The sequence below is a fragment of the Branchiostoma floridae genome, chromosome 3 (assembly GCF_000003815.2).
Source record: "Branchiostoma floridae strain S238N-H82 chromosome 3, Bfl_VNyyK, whole genome shotgun sequence".
Classification (NCBI taxonomy): domain Eukaryota; kingdom Metazoa; phylum Chordata; class Leptocardii; order Amphioxiformes; family Branchiostomatidae; genus Branchiostoma; species Branchiostoma floridae.
This window is the reverse complement of record NC_049981.1, coordinates 22,654,620-22,665,228: the sequence shown is the minus strand read 5'-3', so window position 1 is coordinate 22,665,228 and position 10,609 is coordinate 22,654,620. Positions and strand designations below refer to the sequence as shown.

Below are 10,609 nucleotides of genomic sequence, written 5' to 3'. Positions count from 1 at the left end.
ACGCCCATACATTTTTTTACTAAATGTAAAAAAAAGGTGCGAACAAATTCGGGTTCGTCTTCATCACAACGTGTGATAATTGTAAAAGTAGATTTAACTTAGCATTAAAAGAAATGACCAGAATAGTGACATTTTAATTGACCCAATCTTACATTAGAAGCTCAGCAAGACACTTGCTTTTACGTGAACAACAGATCAACAAAACCATCCCTTGGTCGTAACAGTTACAATGCTGAGTTTGCTGACATATCTTTCATGTTATCTGACAGTAGAAATATCTATCTTAATAACGTATCTAACACAGGGTGTCGCCCTACTGCAACGATCGGATTCTAGAAGCTGAATGTGGTCTGCGTCCGTACAATGTACAAGCAATGGTCACAACACAACAACTTGTAAACATAGCAAGAGTGCAACAGCCACAAGTAGTATAGCATATCATACCTTACATCTCATATCGAAACATTTCCGTATAATATGTTTTTATATTATACATACATATACCATATGCGACTCTCAAAAATATATCAAGGACACCCTTGACATGTTTTGTTCGACTACCTAGCCAGACGGCGGTTGTTACCTATACAATACATGTAGTAGCTAACAGCAGCTCCCTCTAGCGATTGTAACATACACAGCAAGACCAGGTCGCTTTGAGTTTGAAAATCATCCCGAATGAAAAAGAGAAATTGGTGACACAGGCACAAGTATAGGGTGTGACCCTCTGACAATGAAGAAAAGTATCGAGTATCAATTTTGTTGCATCGATGTTCCGTCTAGCAATTTAACAAACACAGCAAGATTCAGCAACCAGTCTTTTGGGAATTCTTCCTGAATCAAGACTAGAGATTGGGGGCACAGGCACGAGTATAGGATGTGACGTCATGTGGGTAGAGAACAAGTATCCAGTAGCAAGTTTTGTTCTTGGTATCTTATAAGGCAGCCTATCTATCTATCATCGCCAAGAAACGGATTCTTGGATGCTTTAATATAAATCTGTCAAGCAGCAACAGTTGTACGGACAGAATACTCATTCCAATGTGAACATGATGTCTAGAATTGATATAATATATTCTTTGCCATATACAGCCTGTAGTCAATGACTATAGGGTTGTGACGAAAACCCGTATATCCATGTAAGATTCACGTACACACGACAGACTATATGGCAATTTACACTATTCTGAGCATAAGTCTGATAATCAGAGCACTAGTAACATTCTAAATGATATAACACTTGCCTTACACCGTTACACGTAAACCTGAATCTTTTCACGACGCCTCTGAGACTCTCTGAGGCTGAGCCTACTTCGTAAAAATTTGTCTGGAGCTTCCTCCGAAGGTTTTGAATTTGAAACAGCAACAACACTTATGACGTCCTCACTGGCTGGTCAGATCAAGGTCCTTGGTTCTAAAGCTCTTAATATAAGGACATAAAGCTCTTAATATAAGGACATTAGGTGCATGAATCTCAAAATCTCGCGAGGCTCTAACGTTCTCGTCTACCCTCGCGAGAACTGCCGACGCTCCTAAATGTTCTCGTGTACCCTCGCGAGAGCTGGCGATGAGGAGTCCGCGGTGAATGACGTCACTGTGTGAGAGCATGCCATCTTTTGACCATGTCTTTCTGGTTGTTGACCATCTCTGTCCAGTGTTCTAACTCCTTCCCGCGGGCGTACATGAATGGGCCGACCACTACACGTCCAACCTGCCGTTCGGATCCTGTATACAAAATGTAATGCATATATATTACTGGTACACAGAACGGCATTTTCCATGTAACGCTAGCGCTGTTATACTGCTAACATGTTCAACTCATATATCCGTCTACGTAGGTCAGTTTCTTTATACTGCATTCCAAATGCGAGAACAGATCGCTCATACATGACTGTGCTGTTATCCATAACATTCTGTTGTTCTGTATGTAGCCTCGTAGTACTATTGTCTGTATAGCTATTAGTTGTTATTGGTTGCCATACATTGTACCTTGTGCGACAGTTGAGCAATGAAATTCACTCATTCATTCTTACATATATTTGACTCAAAAATGGCGCTATCATTACTCTCATATGAATATATATCATGTACAGTATGCAGACAGTCGTTGATTTCAATAATCAAGTCACTGCGACTTACGATTTTGTATGGCGCAACTTTAAATGAACCACAGAAGGTTAACGAAAAATCACTTTTAAAGACAAACGACACTTCATGGACTAGTATGCAGGTATCTTTTCTTACTGTATTTTAGATTTGACCATACAAAAGTCACTATACTTTCTGCCGTGTCAATAATGCTTAGGTATCAAGATTGAATCGCCCTCTTGCGATTTGTCAGCACACTTCACCAACCTTCGTCTCCTGGGGTGACCTGTACTATGGCAACGCTCAAGCTGGACGTGTCAAGTTGCGTGGGGCTTAGCTTGAAGTTGAAGCTCTCGTTGTACAGAGGGTCACTGCTGTTGGTGACTACGCTGGTTTTCTTTGTCTTCAGTACATGGTTGCTGTTCATTAGTGTTACTCGCGCACAGGAATCTGAAAGTTACAGAATCAGAGGGAAAACAGTTTTGACAAAGCTGCAAACATTGAGAAATTTTATGAAATGTGTAACTATTAGAAGAATGTGCCTGTTTAATTCTCAGTATGGTTATGTTATAATAGCATAACGTTAGTTGTACTATGAAGAACTTTAGTTGGCGAACTCGAACGCATAACGTTACAGTATAACTCGTATAAGCCGTGCCCAGCTACCACTGTGACAGTTCTTATAATTAGCACACTACCAAGACATGTATCTACCTATCAACTCCTAGCTTGCTTGCCCACCTGCAACCTTCCTCATCAGAGGATACCACTGGTTGTACTACCGACGGACCATGCTGGGTGGCGCTTCGGCCTCACACCTGACTAAGTATATTTTCCCCTAGGGTTCCATACCTGATAGTATTTCACTTAGGAGGGTAACTGAAGGACTACCGTAACGTTGGCAGGTAAATATGTCTTGGTTGTGAAACAACCCGATGAAACTTGGGAAAGGCACTTTACACGACTTTCCTCACTTTACTCAAGTGAAAAATGAGTCGTCCCTCGGATAGGACGTTAAATGGAGGTCCCGTGTGTGGGAGAGCCATACCCTATGCACGTTAAAGAACCCGCCACATGTGCGAACATCCACCCGAGCGGATCAAACCATTCCGGCCAAAATAGGGGTAGGGAATCTCCCGAGCAGCCCTCGTAACCCCTGCTTCGCCTATTGGGTCAGTTAGTCCTCACTCATAGTGAGCAATTGGGCTGGTCTCAATCATGATGTTTCTGACCTAGGGCGAAGAGTTGCTGTTACAGATCCAATCATGTAACCCGTAACATTGAGTGGCCTTCAGGCCTTGTTACGTGGTGACCATTGAGTAAAAAAAAAGTAAAAAAAATTAACGGATACTAGAGTCCATTCCAAGACACCATGCGGATGTTTGTTGCCATTGTTTAGAATTGATTTTAAAGTTTTGTAATTATATGTCTAGGACATTTGATACTTCAGAAATATTTTTAACACTGTTTCAACTTTATAAATATTTCCCTGGTCCTGTAAAACTTTGGAAATATTCATGGTGTGGAATTGGATACTTCTAATGGTTTCTAAATAATGATAACAGCATTCTACCATTATTTACCATTTTCTACCATTTTCTACCATTTTTTGTAAATGGTTCGGTGGGCTGGGAAGATAGCAATTCACACATCCTTGCAAAGTATGGTTGGGTGCCATGCAACAATGGCCCACCACAAAGGACCCACCAGTGCCCAGAAGTGAAATCTAAAAATATACAGATGCAACAGTAGGGCTTACTTTTATGGGGCCATAAACTAATTTTACCATTTGGCCAGGTTTACCATTTTTTGTAAATATTTGTAAATGTGAAATAATCACAGAGAGGTTTCACAATTATTCTAAATAAAGATATTTTTGTACAGTTACTTTCAAAATGTTTCTAAAATATTCAAAGAAATTCAAATAAATGAGTATTTTCTTAGTCAATTTTTTGAAAATAATTTAATTATTGTGGCTCAGATACTCTTTTATTCAAAATAATTCAGACTAATTATAAATATCGCCTAAAAACCCTCATGGTGTCTTGGACGTGTCTAGTACATAATTTTTAACGGATTTGTTCAATGCAAAGCCATTTGACCACTTCTAGTCTAGGCAATGAACTGAGCTGATGCATAAAGAAAATCATTATGCTAGGAGAAAGCAGTGGACATTGGTTAAGAAGGGTTGATAGAAGGGAAACAGTTGTCATCAGTTGATAAACATGGCAGTCCGAGAAAATAAGCTGTAGAGCAGTATAACGATGACATCAACTGAAAAGCCTGCCTAACCATTGACGACGTACCTACTGCAGCCATCCCTGCCAGTTTCTTGACGCCCCTCGCTCTGAGCACGACCACAGTGAGCCGCTCCAGGTGGTTGTTGTAGGTGAGCGAGAACTGCACCTCGCCGAGATCCGACGTTTCCTGTAGCAAACAGGGATAACAAAGTACATATGACGCGTGTACACGTTTGTTAAGATGTTCAAAAATTCACCATAGGGTTAGTGTCCCAACCCGCGAGGTGTATATGATAACGCCATGACTACTCGAATTTTACATAACCATCGAACTAACCATCAAACGTACGGAAGTTTCATTGGCGAGACAGAACGCTCATTGAGAACTAGATTCCTTAGACACAAACGCCCTCGCTCGCTGTCGTCGGAAGTCTCTTAACACATCCACATTGAATCATCGGACCATACCACTTTACCAGACAAAGTCAGAATACTGGACACTGGTCAGGAGTTGTGATAAGAATAAAGGAGGCCATAATCATCAGGACACTCCATCCATCAATAAACAGAGACGGTGGGTGATATCAACTTCCTGACACGTTTGACCAATTGCTGACGTCACTTATACGCAAGATCACATGTTAATGAGGTCACATCTTCGTAACTCTTGCGAGTTTACGTTTTTGGTCATTATTGATACTGGCAGTGGTTGAAAATTTAATCCTTGTATACCTTTGTGTCGGAAGAAAGTTTAGTATTGTACTATCATAATCACTACCAACACAGATGAGCTTCCATGATAATTTGAGCATCTCTCTGTCTCACCATGTTAGATTTTTCCTCCAGGTCCTTCCACAGCACGATCTTCTGCCCATCGTCATAGTCGAAGTCTTTGAAGGGGTACAGCACGTTACCCAGAGTCCTGTGCTTCTTGTGACGGTCTACGTCATACACGGTGAGCCGGAGGGTGCGAGTCTGTAGGGCCTTGTACGACACCTGTAGAAGATGTGAAATTACCCGTTTGCTGAAGGATTTGTATATACTGCACTTTGAGAGCAGCGGAAGGCGAAATACTTTCTGTGATGATGACGAAAGAAATCGAGGCTATCTGAAGAGGCCATCGACATACAACCCAATTTCTCCACGTTTACGGACGAAAACTACAGTCCTAAAGTCGCAGAACCAACGAACCACAGAGCATATTTTCAATTCGTATTCAAATATCTAAAAAAAAAACATCGAAACATTTTGCATCTGACATTGGAGTAGCCACATGTATTGTTGTTATTAATAATTGTATCAATGATTTTTGAAGGTGCAATATCTGATTTTCTGTGCAACAAATTTTAAAAGGGTTTATTCACAAATGTTAACGGAGTGATACTAATATTGTTTAGTGTAGGCAACCATCGAACTTGTGGGTAATAATACTAATATGTCAAAGATGACTGCCCCTGATTTATAAACAGTTTTCTTCTCGATCATTGTCTCGCTTTGCATAACAATGTCCACACTTGTTTTGTTCATGTCTTAGATGTCTTCACCTTTGACATATATTACCTACAACTCCTGTACGTTCATGTGGCTGCACTTGTCTACTCGGAACTATAAATGTGCTAATTCCAGTGCGTTTACCAGTTTTGGTACACTTTATCACGTTATATCGGTACACTTTAATTCTTGTTCTTTAACTGACCTGCTAAACTCGGACAAAGTAATGGCAAGCATCAATGGTAACGACCCAAGTCTATTTCATGTTTAGCAAAAATATTTGTGAAAAAAATTGCAGGCTAAATCATGGTACCTGAAAGACGAAACTTTCGTCGAACTTGGGGTTGGTGGTCTTCCTCTTGAACTTGGACTGCACGAATCTCCTCTCGTCCGGCAACAAGAAGATCTTGACGAAAGGATCGCAGGCGTTGGAGCTTCCCGGTGTGCGGCTAGGATGGGGGACGGCAAAGGGAAATGTGAGTCTTGAAATATGTTATGTATGGTATGCAGTTCTTCTATCTTCCACTAGTCAGTCTAGTGGGCGTAGCAACAATGTGCTTTATCGGATGACCATAAGACCTGCAGTTGACTTCTACGGGTGAATGGCGATACCTTTTGGATAGCAAATATCGTACGGTTCCCCAACCTTTCGTTAATAAACAGTGCTTGGCAAGTAGTAATTTACATCTAACAAATTTTATGACCATGCAAAAGTACCTTGGAAGATTCTTTATTTTGATGAGGCTGACCAGTAAGCGCTCCGCCTCCCGTTGATACTCCAATGCGAACCAAACCCTCCCGAGGTGGTCTTCGGGAAAGTTCGTCTCCGAATCGTCCTGAGTCGCCTTGTAAAGGTCGGGGTCAATCGCACCCAATGAAAACATACCTGGGGAAGCAAGCGTGGACATAATGTAGTCAGAGGTATCACTTGAGGGGGAACTTATCCAATCGTATATAGCTTCCGAGTCTCTTCTGTCCTCTGCGCAAATACGAAGACAGAGGAGACTTGGGAGCTATAATATGACTGGATACCAGGCTAGGGAGAGCTAAAGAAATGATGAAGAAATGTATATATCAGAACCGTACAACGATCCCTGCAGGGGACGCTACAAACGCATGGGGACAGGGGACGCTACAAACTACCCCTACATTTGATCCGTTGCTCACGGAGTCACGTGTCTACAATCTAAATAGTGAATAAAGAGACTCCATTTTCACAACCAGGGACACCTATAGCTGTAGTGCAATTTGGAAGCCCTATGGTGAAAAAATAGACTCTTTATACTGTCAGTGACGTACAAACCTTTTAAAATATCAAGGATGGTGTACAAGATTCTTAAAACATTTATCATATTCAAGTATACCATATGTTAGCCTGGTGTCTAGCCGTATTATAGCCCCCGAGTCTCTTCTGTCCTCTCCACAAATTTATTAATGCATTTGTCCATGTTTATGTATTTGCGGAGATGACAGAAGAGACTGTGAAGAGCTATGATACGGCTGGATACCAGGCTAACCATATGTCATATGTAGAATATGTAATAGCCTGGGCACCCGACCCCTATACGATGTCAAAAAATATCTATCCTTCCCATACGATAGATATTTTTGAGATAGGGCTGGGGTCGGGTAACCAGGCTACAAATATAACGGATCCGTTATCATATGTAGAGTATAACGTAAGTGATCTCCGTACTGTTTTGAGGACCCTCCGTGGAGGACCTCCTCGATGGAGGCGACGACGAGTCCGAGCCGCTGTCGGGATAGATCGGCACCCCGAGTGCGCCCGAAGTCCCTTCCATTCGGGGCGACACGACGGGTCGGTCGAACTGTCGGGTCTTCTTCGGCGGCGTGCTCGGTAACACGAACGCTTGGACGTTTCTGGAGTTGACACTAAGAAACAACAGTACGCAATGAGTACATTAAGGAAATTAAACTGTTTCAGAATATTGTCACTGCATATATTCAAGGACTCACTCGTGCTCAACTATCCCTAAATCACCGAGCGATCATTTCCGAGCAGCTTTCCGAGTTTCATACTCATTTTCCCAACATTACTGACTTTTTGACTTATCGACCCCTGACACTCCTGCCAACTCGAGATCCACGAAAAGCGGCCCTAACGAGTCTAAATAAAGGCACAAACAACAAACAAAAAAAACTGAAAGATAGACGTAATATACCAACTTGTTTTCCTCTGCAAAATTCACAAACTACACCCAAAGTCAGAGTAAAATCCCACCGACCTACATGCACCACAAATTAAAACACAGATCACTTCTTCTGACCTCACCTTAAGAAGTCGTACCGTTACTAACAAGGCTAAGGCACTTCTGACGACCTACATCGCTAAATTAATCCCAGCGGTGCCCTTCTTACTCAGCAACGACGTCGTTTCGGGCAAATTATCGTCCCAAGCTTGCTCTTAAGAGCGAGTCGTATGGCCCCTTCACCTAATGTAGGTATACTGTTCAGAAAAATGTCGCTAGGGTTTTCTCTTATGATTCTGAAGGGACCATGAAACGATGTTATTGCAGGGATTTGAGTGCAAAGGTCATGACCTCTAGGACCCATAGCAGTCTTCTCGTAGTGATCATAGTATACATACGTCTTATAGTGGAAACTATGGAACATTAGGTTTGACGACATGTGTTTTTTATTCCATTTGAGCAGTAGCCGGTACCTCTTAAAACCTATAATGGCTATACAATGTACTCTCCAAGCAGAGGTTCGGCTCTGGCCGTTTTTTCTAGTATACATGAAGAGCGGGACAAAGCAGAAAACCCCCGGGTCCCACGAAAACGCTTTAAGATACGTTTAAAAAACGAACCTGACCTGTGTTTGGAGAGTTCTAAAGCCAAATACGTACATGGCTGACCATGCAAGTCAGAAGGAAGTGGGGACGCTTTAGTCCATTTTATATGAATCCGCTATCCTGCACTGTACACGTGTGTTCTTATGACAAGTACGTGTACGTCATTATAAATCTAACCAACAATATCGCCTGTAGTCTTTGGGTTTGATTACCTTGATAAAGATTATTTATAATCAAGACGCTTCGTGGCGACGTAAGATGTGTGACGTTGCCAGGACGGAGTGAATGTACGATTGTATGATTATGTGCTCAACCCAATTTGATTGTACAAACAGGCTGTTTCTCACCATCATAAACCTTTTTATACTTTCTCCACGTCCTACCTAAATCGCTGAGGGAGGGGAATTGGGGTTTTTTCCTTCAACCACTTTACCCAATTAATTATTGTTACGTGTGTTTGTATCTATCTTTCTGTCTTTCTTGTCAATTATCTGCCATTTTCATTTTGTTTTAATAGCGGTGCCAATATAAGTTGTGTCAACTGTAGTGGGCCGCTATCTGTATTTTGGCTATGTTTGTTTGTAATAAAAAAAATGTACACATACGTGAGTTGTGGCACGTTCTTCCTGTCCATGTCCACGGTGGTGTGCTCCTTCCCGCCCGCCCCACGACCGTAGATCTTTTCGTACGGGGCCTGGTAGGCACATCGCTTCTTATAGACCCGGTACACCAGGTACACCAGGATCAGTAGGAGCACCACGCCCGTGATGGAGCAGGCCACGATGGTCACTGTGGACGCTGGAGTGAATGGTTGAAGAATAGCGCTTTAAACAAAAACTTTTAAACAACGAACTCATAACCTTGATGCTTTTTGTTTGTTTGAGATTTTGATTAAATTCCATAGGTCGAAGAAAATATGCGTGATTGTAAGCATAATTGTAAGCTACGTCGATGTAGGTTAGACATCCAGGTAATAAGATACACCAAAAAGTAGTTACTCAAGCCACTTCCAAAACCATATCCAGTTGCTTGTGTAACTAATTTTTGGAGCATAATTGTAAGACATTACTTATTCACGTATTCGCATATTCTCCAAAATGAGGTTTTGGTCGGAGTGGGGTCATAGTAGTGGCCGGATTTCTTACATCTGCTTCCCTTCCGCCACTGCTGACCACTAATGGCAGGTCTTCCTGCAGCGCTGAGTTAAGCACTTACTAAAGTCTGACTCCCAGGGTAGTATACGACTGTGCGTTCGGAAACTGGGTACAATCAGCGCTGGTATACAATCAAAAAACAGCACAAGATTAAACAAGAAGCCCAATTCGTTGGCCTGATGCTGGTGAGGCTGGGAAAAAGCAACCTAACTGAATACTGTATAGAACTCGATCGAAAAACCAATAACATGTGTGTGCCAAAGACGACATTCAAATACACAGAAAACACCCTAACATCCTTATCAAGTGTTTCTTATTACAGTAACAAACGGCAATAGCAGTTGCGCGGTACACAGAAAACGATTAGAACTTACGCACGGTAAGCTCTCTAGCTTTCATCTTTGTTTACTGTCTCCTTGACAACCTACGCTGGGGTGATCCTCTTAATGTGTGAGTTTGAACGAAACAAGCTCTGCTGAATGGAGCTATCGGGACACTGATCGATTAAGTGCACACATACCCACATTTGAACGCAACGTGTTCTGCAGTTAGCAGGGGGTGGGGAGGGGGGCAGGATCGCGGGTGCCGGACAGTTTGCCACTGGCGGAACGTATTTGTTAGTAGCCTGTTTGTTTTGGACATGTCAGGCGGAACCGACAACGGCTCATGTGTGACAGGTGTACATATGAGACCGGTAAGTAAGCCCTTAGGGTTCATGATAATTATTCAAGAGGGGTTCAGTTCAAAACATTGACTCTCAGCGGCATGCCTTCCTTTCAACATGTACACTCACACGCTGCCTAATACGAGTTATTTGACTG

At 42.1% G+C, this 10,609-nt stretch overlaps 1 protein-coding gene across 3 annotated transcripts in view; it reads right to left on the bottom strand.

Moving 5' to 3' along the window:
• Window positions 1–1,053: 1,053 nt before the first annotated feature.
• Window positions 1,054–10,609, bottom strand: part of LOC118412416 (synaptotagmin-15-like) — a 36,120-nt gene continuing 26,564 nt past the window's right edge. For all 3 annotated transcript variants that reach the window (XM_035815264.1, XM_035815265.1, XM_035815266.1), the window contains exons 2-9: window positions 9,240–9,432; window positions 7,516–7,712; window positions 6,537–6,705; window positions 6,133–6,268; window positions 5,154–5,324; window positions 4,395–4,515; window positions 2,356–2,538; window positions 1,054–1,725 (exon numbers count right to left, since the gene is read on the bottom strand). In XM_035815264.1, the coding sequence (XP_035671157.1) occupies window positions 1,592–1,725; window positions 2,356–2,538; window positions 4,395–4,515; window positions 5,154–5,324; window positions 6,133–6,268; window positions 6,537–6,705; window positions 7,516–7,712; window positions 9,240–9,432 (1,304 nt within the window). In that variant the 3' untranslated portion in view covers window positions 1,054–1,591. The remainder of the gene's footprint in view (window positions 1,726–2,355; window positions 2,539–4,394; window positions 4,516–5,153; window positions 5,325–6,132; window positions 6,269–6,536; window positions 6,706–7,515; window positions 7,713–9,239; window positions 9,433–10,609) is intronic.